The following is a 21,270-nucleotide window of genomic DNA, read 5'->3' on the forward strand; positions in this document are numbered from 1 at the left end:
ATCAAACAAGCATATTTTCCCAATCTCATTGGTAGATTTTTTTTTTACTCTTTACAAGCGATTCAGGTGTCATTTTTGTCTTTTAATATCCTGAAATGATATAATCATCACTTAATAAGGAAAAAAAATCATAAAAAATAAAATAAGCAAATTATAAAATACTAAAATAAGTAAATATAATAATAATAATAATAATAATAATAATAATAATAATAATAGTAATAATAATAATAATAATAATAATAATAATAATAATAACAACAACAACAACAACAACAATAATAATAATAATAACAATAATAATAATAATAATAATAATAATAATAATAATAATAATAATAATAATAATAATAATAACAATAATAATAATAATAATAATAATAATAATATTAATAATAAATCTGAGATAAGAGACTTTTTTTTCTTTTTCATTTATTGCAGTGTTGAGACCACTTTGCAGTATTTCAGGCTAGTGTTACAGAAAGTAATTAATGTGTGTTTTTTACACACAAAGATTAGGAAAGGTCAAATTTTTCATATTTGTGTCAAACTAAACAACCCTGAAGAAAAATATTGAAACGTAAAGACATCAGATTCTCACGTGTAGTCGTGGATAAACTCTGTGGACACACTCAGACTCACTCAGAGGGAGAAGCACTCACCTTTAACTAACAGCATTATCATGGCTCTGTTCCATGACGACCGTTTCCAGGAAGTCATGTCAGTGAGCCAACATGTCCTTAATGAAGGGCCTGCTGCTGCTGGAGCGTCCTCTCTAAACATGGCTCCAGTTTATTGATTACACCTCAGGTTTTTACGGTGTCACAGGTCAGAACGTCTGCTTAGGAGATGCTCAAACCACAACTGGTCGCTTAATAAATTCATTTTGTCTTCCATCTGTTTTTAAAGATAAAGTCAGCCCTCTGTTTTAAAAACTGACCTAGATTATTTACTGAAGTCAGGTGATCTCACACTAATAATCTGAGACAGCTGGACTCATTTGTTTGGTAGTTTGTTCTCTATAGAGCTTCAGCTTTGTGAGCTGTGTTAGGAAGTTTTAAGAGAGCCTGGAAGTGGAAATAAAAGTGTCAGAGAGAGTTTGTGGGGTTATACTTGAGCTCTGTATGCTGCTGTTTATCGAATGTATTTAAAAGGAAGGCAGCATGAATAGAACTGTTTGTGATACTGTAAATTATAACAAAGAGGGAATAAAATCTACAGGAAAAAAGTCACGTCACATCCTCTGCACCTTGACTTTACTTCAGATTTAAACTTCTTCAGGAACTTTTAGCACATTGAAAAATACTACCTCAGTGTTTTTGGTGAAACAAGGATCTCAGAATACATCCTTTTACTGTTTTTTTCTTGTTAAATCATAACACATCACTTGTTTCAGAGCAATAAGATTTGTTTCAGTGCTTTCTTTTTGTCGGTTGTAAGAGCCTCTTTCTGAACTCTCACTCGAAGGCGTGAGCTACAAAGAGAAAGCTGAGAAACTTTGCACAGATGCTGCAAACTCTCACTGATTTCTAAGTACTGCCGCAGGCAAAGACTGTTCCCTGAAAACGTGTACTTGGTCTCAAAATCCAAGGAATTTGTTTTCTAGTTTACAGGTTGCGTAACTGACATTCAACTAAGAATAGTTTTCAGCTCTTATACGAGAAAGATATATGAAGGAGAGCTTTTTAAAAAGGTTTTCACTTCCAAACCAGGGAAAAGGTCTGTCTCCACTATAACAGAATGTATTTGCGCTCCTTCTGCTCAGCCTGAGGCAATAATTGTCCTTATCTGATATGTGAATTGGCAGCAGTAATGTTGTTTCTTCTGTGAGGTTATTGTGTTTTACTGTGAATCCACAACAAACAGCTCAAAGGTCACATCCTCTGCAGACGTGTGGAAACAATACTGTAAATGTGTTTCTGGAGTTTTATATATTTTCAGATGGTAAAGACATTTCAACTTTTAGTGAAGCAGCCCGGTGGCTCAAATAGGTTGTCAATAGTTGCTAAGCAACAAGAATGATACCAGGTTCAAGGCAGGGTAGGATTCAAGAGCCCAGAGCTGAACTGTAACACAGTTAGTCAGGATAATTCACTTACTGACCTACACACTGATGTTTGCGTGTGTGTGCATGTGTGTGTATGTGTGTGCGTGTCTGTGTGTGTGACAGTGGAGACATTGCAGGCGCTGGTGAATGGCAGTCTGGGCGGGGCGATGGCCAGCGTCCAGGAGGGAGGGAGCACAGGGTCGGTGTGTTTGCCGCGTCGGGCCGAGACGTTCGGAGGCTTCGACAGTCACCAGATGCACAGCAGTAAGAGTGAGTCTGAAGCTGCTTCACCTTCATCGTCACAGAGATCACACAGACTGCTCTAACTGTCAGCTAGGCCACGTTTCTGGAGCCTGCAACAGTTGAAAACTTTAAGTCCCAACCTGCTGTCACTGATAACAAATAAAAAGCAAAACTTAACCCACTTTAACAAGTAAAATATCCCTCTATTCAGACTGAAACAGATTTTTGAGGACATATAACAGCAGGCACCAAACCCAGCACTTCCCACAATGCCCCTCTTTAGTGCAGTTAGATAAAACATTTCAGATGAGGACTTGGACAGCAGAACTGGTTCACCCTGAGGGAGACGGTGCCGGGGGCGATACCTCAGAACTTATGGCTTTCAAGCTCTGAGTGAAACTCTGCAGGTAGGCAGGTATGGAGCCATTAGAGGTACAGACTTCCCTGTTCTTAAACATGAACCGCTTTTCAGCCTGAGCACAAGAACAGTCATTATTTTCTTGAACTAGTACAGGTTTGCCCATTTCTACCTGTCTGTCTGGTAGAAACTCTAAAAAACACTGAAAACTTTATTTTATTTGACCTGGTTTTCTGTTCTTCTGGATGTTGTTCTTTAACGTGATGATGACCCCGCTCCAGTTAAAGCTGGAGACATCAGGTCTAAGAGTGATGTTACCAGGGCTTGACAATAACTTTTTTGCTCACCAGCCACTTTGGCAAGTGGTTTTCCAAAGTTACTAGCCACTCAGAATTTTCACTAGCCACAATTTTGTTGTTGGATAACCTTGAGATTTTTGAAGTCGTATCAGTCAGAAAATGCATCATGAAGAGGAAAACAACATATATAAGTCACACTGGACCATAAGTTTCATTTATTTAGAATGATTTGGTTTGTTTACAGTATTTCCAGAGTGAACTTTTTTCATATTACTTTGATATATGTTTGTATATCAGGAAGTTTAAATATTGTTCCTTCAGCTCCTGATATCTGTGACCAGTTTCTCTTCTCTTTGTGCACTCGATGTGAACGGTGCAGTCTGAGCTTAAATGAGCTCCATCCAATGAATGTCCTCACTTTCAAAAAGTTACAGGAGTTTTGGCACTAGTTTGTGACTTGAATCCTGGAATCTGTTTGCAATAGAGAGCAAAAAAGACGCGGGTGAAGTTTACAATCGTGTTATCACGCGCTAAACACAGAAAGCTGTCAGGCTGTCCAAGGTCTGGAGATGAAGTCTGAGCGCCTGTCAGCAGAAAACTTTGCAAATGGACCAATGAGCAAGCACTGTGTGCAGGCAGTGCTCATGGGATTTGTAGTGTCGTGGTCTCATACTGCAATGGGTTTAGTATTTCAGATGCTATTTCAGAAAACTACAATTAAATAATTCAACCTGCCAAATGACTAGTAGGAACGACAGCGTTACCCGCCACAGAAATCCAAAGCGACAGTAATCCATCATATCAGAAGTGGATGTAACCTGTTGGTTTTTCTAAAAGCTCAGTTATCTCAAATCTGGTAAACCCCCAAGAAAGTCTAAGTGCCTGCAGAGCTGGACTCTGCTGGTTCAGAAAAAAAGTAAATTTTTATAAACGTTGATTAGAAACAGTAATTCTTAGATGATTTATTTGTAGTTTTACAAACACAGTTTCCTCTGTGGTTAAACTGATTTTAATTACTGTGCCCTGCAAGGTGTAGCATGTCTTAAACCAGTCTGTGCAGAACAATATCCAACCCCCCTGTTGTCTTTGTAATTTTCTCAATGCAGCTAGATTTAAAGATCTAAAAATGGTGGTTGACAAACTGCTGGATCATATTATGATTGTTCAGTCTTGTTCAGTCCTTTTTACAGAGTATAAAAGGTGACTCAGCCTGATGTTATCACACAACCAACTTGTTCAAATACCGACACAAATCTTTCTTCTAGACTGTGTGATTAAACCTCCCCTCTGCCTTTCTCTTGGCTTATGTTCTTCTTTAACACAGGGATTGTTAGGACACCTGTTGACAGACTCTTAACTATGTCTGATAAAGTACAGAGCAGAAAAGAGGCCCCTTGATCACTTTGATCCCAGAGCCGAGTGTACAAAGATATTAAAAGATTCTATATGTTTCACATCAGTGTTTCTCTCAAAGTAAATGTCTGTTCTCAGTTTTTCTGCTGCCTGACTCACTCTCGTCTCCCGTGGTTTCCCTTCTTTCAGGTGGAGAAAGAGATGAGAGCGAGGATACGGCAGGAGATCTGCGCAGGACGGAGTCCGACAGCGTTTTAAAGAAGGTCAGCATCTCAGCAGCCAATTACTCTTGACTTCGAAGCCACTCCGCCCCCACGCCTCCATGAGAACCTGAGGCTGTGTGTGGGGGTGCATTTGTCCTCCAACATTAACAACATCGCTAAGATGAATTTAGCTGCTTCCCTCCCTCTAGCGAATTAGCCTCTTGACTCTTCCTGCCAGGTCCCGTTGCTAATAGCGACCATCAGTTGTGTAAGAATTCAATAGTGGATGAAAATGAATGGTCTGCCTTTAGGTGCTGCTATTGTAGCTCTGCACTGGATTCTGGCCTTCGTAGTCATTTATCCTGCACACATCCAGCAGCTGGACGGGGCATAATGAGGTCTTGAATGTTTTAGAGGATCCGAGCTACTGTAGTGAACTGATTAACAGAAACAGCTTTTAGTCTCTGAACCAACTTGGCCTTTCTCTGCTAATTTGCAATCACAGCGAAAGAGCTGCGCTTGGTTTTATCCATCATTTCAGCCCCGCGTATGAAGCCAGAGTTCAGGAAGTGTCAGTGGTAAAAGATGGAAGTGTTTGCAGAAGCCAGAATCACCATAAAACGTACAACGTGAGGTTAAATTCAGCTTTTCTCTCTTTTATTCACATTAGCTGATTCTTTTTCTCAACAAACTTTGAGCAGTGTTAACACATCCTCATCGAGGATACAGCTGGAAGCCTTCTGTGTTACTGCACCAGCAGTGCATAATCAAACCCTGACACAATTAGATTTTTACTGCACACCCACACAAGCAGCTGTAATCACATCCACACAGCAGTGCATACATGCTCACACAGTGAACACACACTCAGTGAGACACATTATATAACGTGTGCATGTCTGTGTTCTCTGCCTGTAAAGCACTGAGTGTGTGTCTTTGTTTGTGTGTAGGGAGGAAACGCCAACCTGCTGCTGCTGCTGAAGAGGAACAGTGAGGTAACAATGACTTCCTCTATCTAACTCAATTACACCTGCTGTTCACATGGAAACTGTCATCATTGTTCTCAGCATCAACAAGTGCATTTGCTGAAACTGTTGGAATATAAGCAGAAAGGCTGTAGAGATATTTGTCATTGGTTTTAAATCTCAGTAACGCTTATAAAAACTAGAAAAGCACTCAGAGAGCGCGAACCTCCACCAAGCATATTGTGATTGTCACACAACACTTTAGTCCTACTTTAATGTTATACTCCCTTTCAGCAGACTGTCTGCTACAATTTGGTGTTAGTTGCAGGTTTGTACGATAATTTGTTTCCTGACAGTGTTGAAAATTATGATGACCCAGTACATATTTCATATTCCAGATCTTAGTATCCAGAATATTGCCAGGATCTTGATCTTACCATTAAGTCTGTCAGAGATTATAGTGACCTTGTCTTGTATTGTTTTGCAAAGCAATCTGACCATTTATCTTGGAGTTATGGACCCATGTGGTGAAAACGGCCCTATCTCAAAATGATAAAGAATCCTTTAAAAAAAAGTCCTGGATCCAGACAGTGATCCAGATCACCTTCAAAATTTAATCAATTCTTTCTTATCCCATTTTGAACATTTCCTGAAAATTTCATCAAGATCCATTTGTCACTTCTTGAGTTATGTTGTTCAAACAAAGAAACAAACAGGCAAACTCTCTTGAAAACTTATGTTTACCTCTTGGCGGAGGTAATAAAGGGCTGACATCAAAATCACATGGTAAAACAGGAAGTAGTTTAGGTTGTCTTCTATGAAAGCAAACATTCAAAAGTTGTAAACAAAGACAAGATGAAAATCTTGATGTGCTTGTGAAGAGAGCGACCTCTACAGAATATCGTGGCTACATAAACAAAGAAAAAATATAACATGAAAAGATATATACAAAAATTATATATTTACAAGCAATGTGAGAAACTATAATAAGAATAAATTTATAAAAGGACGGAAATAAAGTTTTTATTGTTTAGTTTATCATTTATATTGTAAAGGGGGAGCCTGCATCAAAACAAAGTCCAAAACAAAGCTTGTGAAATTAAACTTTTGTTTAGGTTTTTGAAGATAATTGTAAAAAATAATAGTTTTTATTTTAAACAATCTTCTTTGAGACCTTGTAACAATGTGATGGTCAAAAAGATGAATCATTTCATGTCACATCTACTGAAATACATTCAGTACCATATACAACTACATTCAAAACATAATGCCTTGCTAAAATTACAACTCAATCTTTGCTAATATTCAACTTATTATGAATTAGCTTCTTTTTCTCTCATAGCTTTATCCCACTTTCATTTTTTTACCCCTAAATTTGGCCCTAATCATCTCTATGATGTAAACATACTAACATTTTCCAGTTTTGCTAACCAGAAAGTGCAGCTTATTCCTGGTTAAGTGTCTTTGTTTGGTCATGATTGGTCAAAAAAAGAAAAAAATATCAGATAAATTAAGACCAATCCATAACATTGGTCTAAGATGTAAAGTCAAGATTCTTACAAAGTTTCATTGTGGATTTCTGTACAAAAAGTATCAAATGTGCTGCAAGAAAAATCAAAACAACCACATTTAGTTGGATAATACAATGAGGAGCTTTATCCTGTGTATGAAATTTATTTTAACACTTTGAAAAACTTCAAGATATTTCACCTAAAATCCCCCCTCCTGGATTATTTTTATGTTTTGTTTGAAAGTTTTAGCATAATATTGTTTTCTGAAAAAAATAACTCATGGAATTTTTAAAGTGGGTGCTCGATCCAACGTCAATTTGTGTTGAATATTCCCTTCTGTTGGAGCTTGCAGGTTTTTGCTTGATGAAAACAATTTCTTAATGTCAAATGTGCCTGCATTTAATCTCAGCTGACCAAAACAGTTTTCTCTTTTTTCTTTTTCTTTTTTATGATTAAAAAAATATCCGCTGAAAGATGTAGATAAGTCAGAATCTGGCTGTTTATCTCATCTTGACCCCCCAATTAAGCAGCCTCTTGTGGACACCTTTTGTGATGTGACAAACTTTCTCCTGAAGTTGTGCGTCATTAAAGCTTTGTGCGCTTGGCTTCTTGTGAGTCTTAATTGGAGCGTTTTGTGTGTCCTGGTAAACACTGGTGACAGCTGAGAGCTTCCCGGCCTTGTCTCTTTGTCAGTGTCTGAATGCAGAAAAGGTCACATCATTTTTAAATTCAAGTCAGTTAAATGCTGCCTTTGTCAAAGAGTCAACTGGTAAATTCAAATTACATAAAATCTTTTGCGAGAGCTTATTAAAATAAAAGAGTCGACGTTAAAGTGACGCTCTGCTGCCGTCCATGGAGCATTTTAATGAGCAAATTTAAAATGAGCTCAAAGCAAGAAAACATGTAACAGAAAGTGTTTTACCAGAGCAAAAGTAAAGTAAGAAGATGCTCAATGCTTTCTTTTTTTTCTAACAGCAGGTCCTCCACAGTGTCTCCAATCTGCACCTCCTGCTCAGCACTCTGCAGGTAAGACAGCCTCTAACAATGCACACATGTGCCTCAGGTAACAACTGAAGTGATGCACTTTGTGAAACTTTTGGCCTCTTCTTTACGGAAAAAAATCAATTCTTGTGTGAAACATGGAGAAAATCTTGATGTACTGTATATGGGACATGTTTAGCTGCAGTATGAACCTGTGTGAGACACTGGCAGAGAATAGCTGCAGGACACTTGCATGTTAGACGTGTCTGAGCTCATCGATCTCTCCTGTGGCGCTGCTCGTGTGTCTCTCAGGCGGTGGTGGTCCAGCAGGACAGCTTCATAGAGGACCAGCGGCAGGCCCTGAGCGAGCGCTCCTCCTCCTGCTCGTCTTTATCACGGCCGTCATCCCGGCCCAGCTCGCTAATCGAACAGGAGAAGCAGCGGAGCCTGGAGAAGCAGCGGCAGGAGCTGGCCTCCCTGCAGAGACAGCAGGCAGCTCACGCTGAGGAGAAGAGGAGGAGGGAGAGGGAGTGGGAGCTGAGGGAGCACCATCTGATGGAGAGGGAAGCAGTGGTGCACTCACAGGTACTTTACATCATTTTCCACCAGTGTGGATGGATAATATCACTTCAGACTGGTGAAGCAGGCAATTTAAGCCCGGCAAATTTAGATTTTAGTAATACGCAGGGTTGCAAAAAGGTGAAAATTTCCTGTAAATCTCCAGAAACTTTCCATGGGAAGTCAAGCCTGGGAAATTTGGAAATATTCTGAATCATTTTAGCAAAACATACCTGACTTTATGTTGTCCTGAGGTGGTACCTGTAGTGATCTTGTGCAGTTGGCATCTTGCACAGTTCATGAAGGAAGTGTGGCCTCAATAGCCCTGCAGTCAGCAAAGTGCTGCTGTGTGGTCAAGGAATAGCACAGATATTATCAGAACCCGAGTTATGCTTCAACATATGTACCCTTACTATGTTTAAGTTCCTGATTATGAATTCCCAGTTTGCTCCCATAAATTCCTCTGGAAAGTTTCCAACTTTGAAAATTCTTGGAATTTTGCAACCCTTGTAATAAGCTCTTCACACTACAGCAGTTTAAAATTCTACAGTTTCATTTAACAGATGCTTTTGTCTAAAGCAACGTACAACACAAGCAAACATTTTGACAGAAGCAAATACCTTAATGTGTCCATAACTAACCACAATTAATCGCTGCAACAATATATTTCAACCTTCAACGTATTCAATAACCAGTGCTAAATACTTACTAAGAGCTGGTCTGAGACCTCCTGATTCATTCTACCCCTGAGGACAAAGAGGAGAAGGTTCAGCTTAAGGGCTGAAGTTTTCCCTGAACAGATGAGTTCTCAGACATCTCTTAAAGCAGAAAGAGACTCTGCGAGTTAGGTAATTCATTCCACCGTTTGTTCAGAACAGAGGAGAAGAGTCTGGCTAGAGATTTAGAGCCGCGCTGGGAGCACCAGGCATCTTTCACAGGCAGAGCATAGTGAAGAAAAAAATTATATTTACAACAACTTGAATTAGTAAAGCACTCATACACCTAAAAAACAACTCAAGCGTTTGCAAAAGTTCAGTGTCCTAGAGATCAACACTACTGGAGGTCAAGCTTTAAGACCAAACTAGTTTACTTGCCAGTGTCTGGTTCATCCAGGCACTTTGTCTTGGTCATGCCTATCCAGTGAAAAATGGAAGAAGAGGCTTTTCTCTGCTGCATCTGACTGAATTTTTTATTGTTCAAAAAATGTTAATAACTCTACTGCATGTGTCATCTTAAACATAAATCAACTACAGAATTTTGTAATTTTTACCCTATTTTTGTAGGAGTTTAAATACTGTACATGTTTTATGCTGACAGTCAAACCCTGTTGTCTAAATTTCAGTATGTTAGTGGTGGGTGTTCCTTTTCAGCCAAAAGTAGCAGTGGTGTAAATTATTAACCTTTTGCAAAAAAACATCAAGCCCACAGTTACGTTTAGAAGAAAAGTTCAAAGTTATGAAGTCAAGTGTTAATTTTAAAAATTAAGAGCTGTTCACAATGATGTAGCTTGTTCAATTAAAGGAAAACTTTCAAAGTTTTTTGCTCTAAACATCTTGTTTTTTAAATCATTACTTCTTCATCATATCTAGAATTAAAGTCTGTAAGAATTGTCTATTATTAGTGCTGTCAGGCGATTAAAAAAATTAATCTAATTAATTACAGGATTTGTAATTGATTAATCTAATTAATCACATTTTAATCTTATATCTGCTTGAGGTCCCAAAATAAAGAATTTGAATTCCAGGACATTAAAATTACATCAAAAAACATTAAAAAAAACATTTAAAAATAAGTTGGGAATATATACAACACATTTTTAGGTACCCTGAGGCATAAGGAACACATGAAAAAGTTTTATGGTTCTGTCTTTACAAAATCTACACAGTCCTGCACCTAAGATAAGCTGATTTGATTTTTAGGACAGTTTTTGCTTCTGTCACATTTTTACTTGATGTGGACTCAATTTTCACTGCAATATGAACTTCTATACTTCTATGAGGTCAGGAGAACCAGGGCTAAAGGCTAAAAACTGTGAGGAACTATGTACAAAACACTTTTTTCAAGTCTTGGATCAAAGAAGAGTGAAGTATTTTCAGTTTTACGTGCTCTGAACACACAAACTGTTGCTCATTGGTGAAGAGCAGCCCCAAGCTGAAACATGACACCAGGAAGATGGAAGCAAATTTTCAAAGAATTCTTTAGATTTAAATACAGGATATATATCGATCATTCGGGGCTTGTTTAATGCAGTAAAAAGTGTAGAATTATCTGTTTTTACAGAATTGAGCTAGAGCAAACGGTTGATTTTCTGCAGATTTTCAAAAAGGATGTGTGAATAAACGAGATGTGGACGGCAGTCCTCTCGCTTCCCCCGGTTAAAAGCACGTGTGATACATTCAGGGACCGTCGGAAAATTGAAAATCTGACGAGAACACCTCTTTTTCCAAGTAGAACAAACAGTTTGTAAATGCCAGTCATTTGAAAATAAGTGCGTCTTTGAACGCCCCGCGGGTTTGGATCCAGATTAATCTATGTTAATTTTTATAACGCATTAATTTGCGGTGTAATTAATTAATCTAATTAACGCGTTAAAATGACAGCCCTATTTATTATTAGTGAGTATTTTTTGGAGAACTATTTATAATTTGTTAATAGCATATTGGCAGGTATTGCAGAGCTACTTTAAAGCAGTCTATTTTTTTTTTAACTCTGACTGATTAATTCAGTCACTGAATCAGTTGACCCTGTCAGCTCTGCGCTCTGAAAAGGTTAATTTACCTGAAAAGAAGCAACATGTTTTTAAATTTCTCCTCAAATGCACTCAGTTATTGGGAGAAAATGTGCTGAGAATTTAACTTTTAGTTGTAATAAAAAGAATTTCTAATATCCTTAGCTCTTTTGACTTTTTACTTTGTAATTCAAAAGCTTTATAATTCAGCTTCTTATCTCAGTGGAAGCAAAAAGTTTTTATTCACCCGTCTCAGTCTGTGGTGCTGAGCCCCATTCTATAGACCCCTGCATGCAGAGGAACTTACATTATCAGAATGTATGTCAGAGCTTTTTGTTTGTCCTGAACATTTCAATAAATCCATCAATGCACTTTCCAACCACTGCAGGAGGAGGAGGTCTCCAAGCAGAACAAGGAGCTGCAGGAGGAGAAGCATGAGCTACAGACGAAGAAGGAGGAGTACCAGAGGGACTTGGAGCGGCTCAGGGACGCACAGAGGAAGCTGGAGAGGGACAGGGAGGCTGTTCAGCGACACCTCCAGAAGATGGAGGAGCTCCGTCTGGCTGAGGTGAGCAGGGACACTCTCAAAACAAAAAAGAGAGGAGGCGTCACTCCCTGCAGGGGGACTGCCTCTGAGCTGTTCCTCTGCGGCACGGGGAAAGACTCAGTCCGCCGGGAGGGAGCTTTGCTAAATGACACTTCAGGAGGGCTGATGATGAGGGATGTCATACTTTCAGAAAATTAAAAGAAAACTCCTGAAGGATACGCCCAGTGTTTAACTATCAAAAACAGCTGTCTACAAACAGAGTTTAACCCTTTAAACTAGGGGAGGAATATGACCTCAAATTTCTATCATGGTATTTTTCCTTCATACTGGGACAACAATATTATATCCCGATTTTCCAACATGAAATAAGGGAGTCTTTTCAAAACATGATTCTGACTCTGTTCTGTGCTATAAGTGTACACATCCTATCTAGCAGGTGGAAAATGTGTAATACTGTATTAGAAAAAGGCTTTTGCCCATAATGTGCTTTTGGAAGACTAGCTTATCCCATTTCAAGCTTGAAGTGCACTATACTGGTGAGCAAACTGGTTCTAAGGAATGAGAAAACGTACTGACGTAAAAATGACTTTTATTTAAAAAAGGGTGAGCAATTAACTAGTAAAATTTTGGATGGCAATAAATTAGTTAAAATTATCATGACTAGCTTGTTGCTCCTTGAGTTTTCCTACATTTATGTTCAGTATTGTTTCTGAAGCCTGTTAGGTTGTCTAATGAAGCACTAAAGCAGGGCTGTCCAATTTGGGGCCCATGGGCCAAAGCTGACCCGCCAGCAATTTTTTTTCGGCCCACTGCCCAGGTTTGAATTTCATATATATATATGTATATATATATATATATATATATATATATATATATATATATATATATATATATATATATATATATATATATATATATATATATATATATATATATATATATATATATATATATATAATTATTATTATTATTATTATTATTATTATTATTATTATTATTATTATTATTTTCCCACTGTTATATTGGGAGTAGGGTGGCACTAGTCCCGTCAGCTCAGATCTGGAAGTCCATGACCGGAGAGTGAGAAGATGCAGGGTCATGGCTGGGATGGGAATGACAAAGTTTAATAATAGTTGGGAACATGAGTACTTTTTAACAGTACTCATGCCCCTAATATGTAGGCAGAAAGCTGCTGTTTTAAAAAAGTATAATCTTTCTAAATTAATGTAAATACAGTAGTCATTTATAGGGGAAAAAAGATCTAAAGTAGGTTAACAGTTTTATTACTAATCCTTATTTAGAAAGATGGAAAATGTACTGTTTTGGTTTCATGGGAGCATGAGGAGCATGCTGTGTCTCATGTTGTTTAGGTTAAATTGCACTACATGTCTTGCAAGACAAAGGCCTAGTATTTGTGCCATATGGATGTTCAGTAATTTCATGCTGTGAAATACACTAGAGAAATCTGTTTTAAAAAGAATTTGGGCACCCTTGCTCTAAGATTTCTGAGTTTTTATTCCTCCAAACGCTGCTGCCGTATGCAGACTACTTCCTCTGGTAAGCCGTGTCACTGGCTCGGTGCTTCTGGCCTTAAAGGTGTATGGACGTTTATTTTCAGAATGGCTGTGGCAGAAAAGTGACCTCTCACTGCGTCAGGAGAAATAAATCTCCCACATAGCTTAACCACTGCTTGGACTAAATTATGTGTAACAATGCTTTACCAATTCATTTTGTGGCATCATATTATACCAGCAGTGACAGTAATGAAACCGGTATACCACCCACCTCTACTTGAAACAGCAAAATGCATGTACCTGAAGAAGAGTCACTGCAGTTTAAGCCTTGTTACAACGCTTACAGAGTGAAAACAGACCTGGATATCTTTTTTGATGCTGTGGGAGTAAAACATGTATAGTTATTTTGTTTTTGATTACCAGAGAGCTTGTTCAGAAATATTTCACAGACCAACACTTTAGAAACACTGGGTTGAAAACAGTGAGACACTTGACAGAAATCCCTCTCTGTTATCACTCCTGACCCACTAATGGTGTGTTACCGTGTTTGTTTCTGCAGAGAAACTTACTTCAGACTGTATTTATCATATTTTTTATCATGTTGTTTTGTTTTTATGCCAGTCATAGAGCAGAGAAGTGTAGCTTCAGTCCACAGTTATGGACTTGAGGGAAACACAGTGACCAGGTGACATCGCAGTCTCTGTCCTCTGCTCTCAGCCTGTTTACAACCAACACTTTGGGATAACTTGTGCATCTGATGAAAGAGACACCAGATTGTTGTGATAAAGCGTCATTGTTTGCTGACCTGTGAATGAGAACAGTCTGGCTGTGAAAGAGCTGCAGGTGTGACAGAGGGCAAAGCAGACACACACACACACACACACACACACACTCATAAACACACATACACACAGCAGGCAGGGTGAAGCCAGGCTTCAAATCCAGCTCTCTCATGCAGGGCTGAGTAAAGATGTGGACATATTTGTTTCCTTTTTGTGTTGTTGTTTTTTAAGAAGTGATCCAATGTTTAAAGATAAAAATGTGCTTTTATTTCTTCTTTGTTTGTATTACACCGCGCTCAAAACCTCCTCCTCTGTTTTTACCAGACAGCTTTGAGTCATAAATCTGATAATAGGCAGGTTCTACTTAAAGGCTTCTCACTTGTCAGGAGAAAAAGATAGAGAGGTGTTAAAAATACAATAACCATTCAAAAAGGAGTGAATGCTTTAGTACCTTTCACGTCTCCAGGTGTGGTTAATGAGTGTACATCTCCATCTTTACTTACAGAGGACTCCCTCCACAACTTTGGATGATACCCAGGTCCCTGCCAGCTCCACCTCTCCAGAGCTGGACCCCTCAGAGCTCTCCTCCTCCTCTTCCTCCTCCCTATCGAGGCTGCAGTCCCAGAAGTCCAAACCCAAAGTGAAAGGCCTCAACCCGTTTACCTCCACCAACACCAACCTCAAGAGCAGTGAAGGCAACAACCAGCTCTCTAAGAGCCTGCTGCAGCTGGCAAAGAACAAGAGCAAGGATGGGAAGGAGAAGAAAAAGAAGAAGGGCAAAGGAGGGAGCCCGCAGACAGCAGGTAGAGCTGAATTATTCAGTGTCTTACCATGAGTCAGCAGGTTGGAGATGAGTGCCTTTGTCAAGGACGCTTCAGATTAGACACATGACATTTGATTATCGGGGAAAGGGGAAAAGTGAGAGGTGGATGTGTGGATAATAGAAGGACATTAACAGACGCTGGAGTGGATGACGAACAGTGGGAGAGTTAACCCCTCGAGGCCCTGAGCCTTCTGACAGATGCGTTTAACATACGTTTGAGTGGTAGTTTGGGTTATGGTTTGGGTTTGGACATAGATGTACAGTATGGAAGTTGTATCTGCAGTGAAAACATCATGACACTAACTTGGTTTTCTGTACCTTCAAACCATCAAATACAGTTAAATTAGACATTTTTAGAATATGAGAAAATGTGTTTTTGTGTGTTTAACCTTCTGCCGATTGAAGAAGCTCTAAACTCAGCATTAAGCTATCAATAATCAATCTGTTTTAAATCCACAGAGGACACAGCGGCAGTGTGTGAAATGTAGATCATTTGTTACTGAATGATACTGAACATCATCTCAAACTATTTCATAATAACTCCTCATCACAGCCTGTTCAGCCTGTCACTGGTGTACACTCTGGTGATTTATGTTAAAGACATTTAGCTTGTAAGCGTCAGTTCATATCAGACGGCCTCTTTCTCTTCTGCACAGGGAGCAGCTTCAGTCCTCTGCGCTCCAGAGGTCACTCATTTACAGAGCAGCAGGCTCTGCTGGGTCCTAACGCCAGGCAGACTCAGACTACAAATTTGAGGCAACAACAGATGATTCAGAACAACTTCTGGCACACATGAAACAGCAACTGCGGAAACTCAAATGTGCTAAAACAGTAGGACATTATTTAACTTTTCGGGCTCAAATCAGTTTTAGTCCATGCATTAACAACTAGGTATAGAAACTTTTTTTTTACTTATCATACATTTTAAAGGAACAATTTTAAAGAATCAGAATCAGAATTGTTTTTATTCACCAAGTATCTCAAGAATATAAGGAATTTGCCTCCAGTTAACCACACTCTCTCTGTACAGTTATTACAGTGACAGTTATTATAAACACACACACTAAATATTGCAAAAATATAAAAAAAAATAGAGCTAAAGTAGTAAGAAAAAATTAAGATGATAATGATAATAATAATAATAATAATAATAATAATAATGATAATATAATAATAATAATAATGATAATATAATAATAGTAATAATAATAATAATAATAGTAATAATAATAAGGAACTTTGTACAAAGGAAAATATATATATACACACAAGTTAAAATAAAAATAAATAAATAAATTTAGTGCAAAGAAAGGATTTTATATTTGCCATTTGTCAATTTCTTGCTGCCTGAATTTACAGTCATATAAAAATGCTGTTATTTGTGTTTTTATGCATTCTTACAGATGCTTCATTAAGTGGAGACTGTGAATTTAAATTTAGCACACACACTAGTTATGAATAATCTTATCAAGTGTTTTTGTTTTATTGTTGGTAGAAAATGTCTTTTTAAGCTCAATATCTGACCAGTCCAGAAAAATGTCTTATATCAGGTTATTTAAAGACAAAAGTGAGGTCTGAGTTGGATCAAGAAAAAGGTTACTTGTATCGAGACGTTATTCTAGTTTTAAGCAAATTTTCTAGCATTTTTTCTTGACATTTTTCTGGACTGATCAAGTGAAAATGGCTCATATTTAGCATTATTTGACAATTTTTACCTAAAATGAGACAAAAACACTTGACAAGATTCCAGATTTTCGCAGTGTTGACATGGTGCATTTGATATGATCTGTGTTGTGTAGAATATGAATCAATAGGCATTAGTGGGATACAAAGGTCATCTCAGCTGCATCAAGACCTGACAGAGTATGTCACAAATTTGCGTTAAGAGGTTAATAATCCACAATCTAAAACCGGTATCAGCGGTTGGGTCAAACTTTCATGGAGAACTTGAATCTGTTTTAGTTGTTTTGATAAAACTACGCCAGCCATCAAAGTTTGGCAGTGAGAAGTAAGACCTGCCTTTTCTGACCTGTCTTGATTGATTTTGTAGTAATGTGAGACACTGGAGCTGAATGTCAAGGTTGTCGGAGCAGAAGAGCACGGGCTAAAACACGGGTTAGGCTGTTTGTGATAATGTTCATTCTGGTCTGGTTAAAACTTGAGAGTCTATCAAAAAACTGAAGAGTGGGGCTACGTTAGCTTTGCTTGGTGAGGTTGGAGTTGGTAGCTGAGCACTGGCAGGACATAACCACGATTCACAGACACGTCTCAGAGCCCAGGGCTGAGGAGCACTAAATATGAGCCGACGACTAAACTATGGTACAAACTGAGTTTAACAGTTTGCCTGTTAACACGTTTCAAATGCTATGTAACTGGTAATAAATAAATTTCCTCATCGCTTTGCATCCTTTGAATGAACAAAGAAAAGTAGAGTTAAAAATATCTGCTCTCCTTTCATTTGCTCCTAAAACAAACACACGCTAAAGCAAGAGTCAAACCATATCAAATGCAAGAGACACCAAACAGATAGTCCTCAGAGCGCTTCTAAAAGGAGTTAAAACTTAGGATCATGGGTGTATGACAGTGTAAAAACTAAATACTGCATTCACTTTCTGTTTTTGTGTTTGAAAAGCACTGACACACAACACAAATAGAGTTATTCAGCCAGATAAATTGTGTTACTAATCCAGCTTGAGGGGAGTTAGTTTGGAGCTGATTTTTTACATAAAAACAAAAAAGATGGCAAATTAAAAAAATGAGATCAAATGTGAAACAAGGTCTGAAATTATTCCACAAAGCTGCCTCTAATTGGATGAGTGGGTACAGAAAGCTGCTTGTCCTTGGGGAGAAATAAACTATTGAGCAAATCAGCAACAAAACCTTCCTCATGTAACAGTGACGATGACTCCTCTCCTCTCTCCTTTCAGACCCCCAGCACCTCCCTGAGCCTCCTCTGGACGGAGAGATCTTCTTCTGCTGAGAGGAGTGCCTCTCTGTTTTGTTCTTCGTCTGATCCACCAATCACAGTCCTCCTGGCATCCAGAGGAATACTGCAGTGAACTACGGCGCACCTTTTCATCACCATGAACAGACTTCAGTTTCTTTTCTGACTCATGACACAAAACATTTAACATCACAAGCAATCAAATGGACAAGATGTGTTTTGTGTCATTTTAGATTAAAGACCTCTGCTTTACCTTTCAAGGTGAAATATTTGAAGGATTGGGTTATGGTGCGTTTAAGTACAGTAGGAGAGAAGGCAGTACATTTTCGGTATGTTTCCAAAAGAGCTGTTCCTTTCTCCAAAGACAGCACAGTTAAAGATGGAAGAGTAATTTCTTCATTTTGTGGAATCATAAATTTGTGATAGAGGATCAAATCAAAAGCATTTCACAGTAGATTGTCTCACAGGCTCTGCCAAGTGTGTCACTGTCTGTCTGTCTCTGTGTTCATGAGCCTTTTCAGCAGTCCGTCCTGGCACCCACTCCCACTCAAACCGGATCCTCTGTTCATTTTTACAAGCCTGTTTCCATGTGACTGAACCCTCACGTACAAGGACATAAACAAACCCAAATACCACTTGGCAACAGATATGAATGTCAACAAGCTCCATGTGGCACTGGAAACTCTTCACTCCTAATCATCTTCATTGACAATCAATGAACGACTGAAGCCACAGAGGAAAATCTGCCTCCACTAAGTGTCCTAACAACGTGTGAATCAAACGAGTCCAGTGTTTTCAGTGTTTGCTCCAGCGTTGCTTCCTCTAAAATGCTGCTTTATGGATCCACTTTGAGAGAAATTGCAGCATAATTTTCCTTTACCCACAATTTGAAAAGAGGGTGTGATTACATCCACTAATTTCCAGAATGAAAGAAAATGGATCTGCTGCTTTATGGCACCAATAAGCTTCAATGAGGACTTTATGTCATCAGCCGTGGGTGTAATTTATTGAAAGTATAAAATCTGTGTTTTGAAGTGAAACTCCTCAGATGTCCTCGTCTATTTTCTCTGCTCAGACGTAATGAAAGGATGGAGACGTACTGTATCTGCGTGTGTCTAACAGCTCAATTCGTATCCTTCAGTGTTTTGCAGCCTTGGATGGATATTAACTTGATCCCTGTTTTATCTGCCTGTCAATGGGCTTTTTACGCAGCCATCATCTTTCATCCGAGCACCCACCAGCGAGGCTTCCCCTCGTTTTTTAATTGCATGTAACTCTGCAGGTAGCATGCTAATGGAGTCTGTCTGTGAAAGATGCACGCGGCTGATGGTTTGAGGAAATGGGAGCTGTTAAGTTGAGGGATAAAGCAGCCAGTACGAGGGTAAAAAAAAGAGAGGAGGTGAACTGAAAACAGAAATGAGGGTATGAGTCCCTGTTTGGGCGTTTAATGACTGAACCCACTCTGCCGGTATCACCTGGCTCTCTAAGCGTTTCAAATCAATCAACACTCGCGGGTGTTGTTAAGCACTTTGGTCCTAATATATTGATGTATGTTTTTCTCATCTGAGTGAGATATCAATCAAGCAGATCTTTGTATTCTGTGGAGTTTTTTAATCTAGGGCACTGATGCTAATGAAAAGCAACGACGCGCCAAAGTGAGAAAACGTGTTCAAATAAATAAGAAGCCGCGGCTCAATTTAAAAATTATGATGAGAAAGAAAAGCTTTTATGTGACTTCACCAAGGTGACCTGTCTTCATTTTTAGCCCCACTGAGCTCCCACATAGTGAGCCACTCACTCTACCTGCTGGACAGGTGGGAGGTGAAAAAGGACCGTGTGTTTCAGTGAATCACTGCCGCTGAGCTGCTTTCTCGCTGCCTCTTTTGTCCGGTCTGTCTGTGCTTGTTTGTTAACTCGCTGTCTGTGATGAGGATTTGACTTCCTGTCCGGGCTGGTTTATTATAGTGTGTCTTCTAAGAGGCTTACAGGGCCAGCCAATTAGTTGCTTCATGACTTTTGTTTATGGCTTTGGTGTAATCCTGTCAAAGAAACAGAGGAATGGCCTGTTTTTGGTCCCTCTGTTGCTTCAGGTGTGTTCTGACCACTCAGGAGCACCTTTGGCTATATTCATCCCCTCCTTCCTTCACACAATAGACACACCAGAAACCTAATTTTGTTTTCTTTAATTTCCTTCTTTCTGTGATTTCTCCCTGCTGTGAGAAGCGAACATATTTCCCTCGTCAGGTCAGCGATAATGTGCCGAGTGTGGGCTTTCACACTCTGACATTTCCATCGTAGCATTTGTAATTGACTGCAGAAACAAATAAGTCGTCAGACATTGTAATGGGTTGTTCAGTGAAACCAGTCAGCAGAAGCTTTAATATGAAAAGAAAAAAAAAAGGTCGAACATTCAGAGAGATTGAGCAGCAGAAGCACAAAGCTCCTCTCTCTGTAAGGGACAATCAGCAGACACCATGAGGAAAATGAACCCCCCTCCCTGGTGATGATAGGCCTGTCCACGAGATGAGCGTGTCCGTCAGGTGAACCCTGTAGCCTTAAATCTTAACGATAAAATGCACTCAAGTAGAACCCCACATCTTCTCAGGAGGGGGAGGAGAGCTTTTATACCTCTGCTTCGACACGAAGGAAATGTCTGTACTCTAAACCCAGGTACAGAATCGTTTCATTCCCAACCATGTAAAAAAGGGCAAAGACAAATATGTAAATATGATTGATGTAAAAAAAAACAAATCAAGTGTAAAAATATGTTTTGTTTGATTAATTTCATCATTTTGTAATAATGTTTTATTTATGTTTTATTCTCACCTCTGTGGTGATGTAAAGTCATATTTCTCTCATAATAAAAAAAAATACTACAGACATTTAGAGTATTGGTGGTTGTTTTTTCATACACTGGTTCACATTTCTAACAAAGTGCTGCAATGGCCCCTTTCACCTTTTTTTGATCAAACAAACCTCATCTGATTCATGTAGTCTCAATATATTTTGTATTCCAATAACACATTCCCACTCAACAATGTCAGTCATCGTCATGTCAGATCACTCAGAGAGCCGGTGGTTATGCAAATTCAAGTCCCAACAGGTTAACCCCCAGTTCCATACATTATCCATTTTATTACACAGCTACTGGCTGAAGCCAAGTTAACAAGTTTAATTTGATGATTTAAAATCAGATTTGGATCTGTTGGATATTCTAAAGTCCCTGATTCCCAAATCATTTACAGTCTTAGTTCTATCCATCTGACAAGTCTTAAGATAAGAAAAGAAAAAAAAGAGAGCAAATAGAATTGAGCACAGTTTTTCGGACTTTAACTTAAGATCTGAGGTTCTGCAGATAAGAGATGTGAGGATGGTTTGCTAGCTTTGGCTAAAGTTAGCAGAGCTAGCACCATC

At 38.7% G+C, this 21,270-nt stretch overlaps 1 protein-coding gene across 1 annotated transcript in view; it reads left to right on the plus strand.

Moving 5' to 3' along the window:
* Positions 1-20,731, plus strand: part of akap13 (A-kinase anchoring protein 13) — a 140,945-nt gene extending 120,214 nt beyond the window's left edge. The window contains exons 31-38 of the mRNA XM_074666000.1: positions 2,171-2,317; positions 4,490-4,563; positions 5,454-5,498; positions 7,955-8,005; positions 8,273-8,545; positions 11,635-11,814; positions 14,595-14,892; positions 17,840-20,731. Coding sequence (XP_074522101.1) covers positions 2,171-2,317; positions 4,490-4,563; positions 5,454-5,498; positions 7,955-8,005; positions 8,273-8,545; positions 11,635-11,814; positions 14,595-14,892; positions 17,840-17,892 — 1,121 coding nt within the window. The 3' untranslated portion in view covers positions 17,893-20,731. The remainder of the gene's footprint in view (positions 1-2,170; positions 2,318-4,489; positions 4,564-5,453; positions 5,499-7,954; positions 8,006-8,272; positions 8,546-11,634; positions 11,815-14,594; positions 14,893-17,839) is intronic.
* Positions 20,732-21,270: the final 539 nt, after the last annotated feature.

The sequence above is a fragment of the Halichoeres trimaculatus genome, unplaced genomic scaffold, assembly GCF_033239565.1.
Source record: "Halichoeres trimaculatus isolate MK-OKI-2021-1 unplaced genomic scaffold, fHalTri1.1 fHalTri1_scaffold_3, whole genome shotgun sequence".
NCBI lineage: Eukaryota > Metazoa > Chordata > Actinopteri > Labriformes > Labridae > Halichoeres > Halichoeres trimaculatus.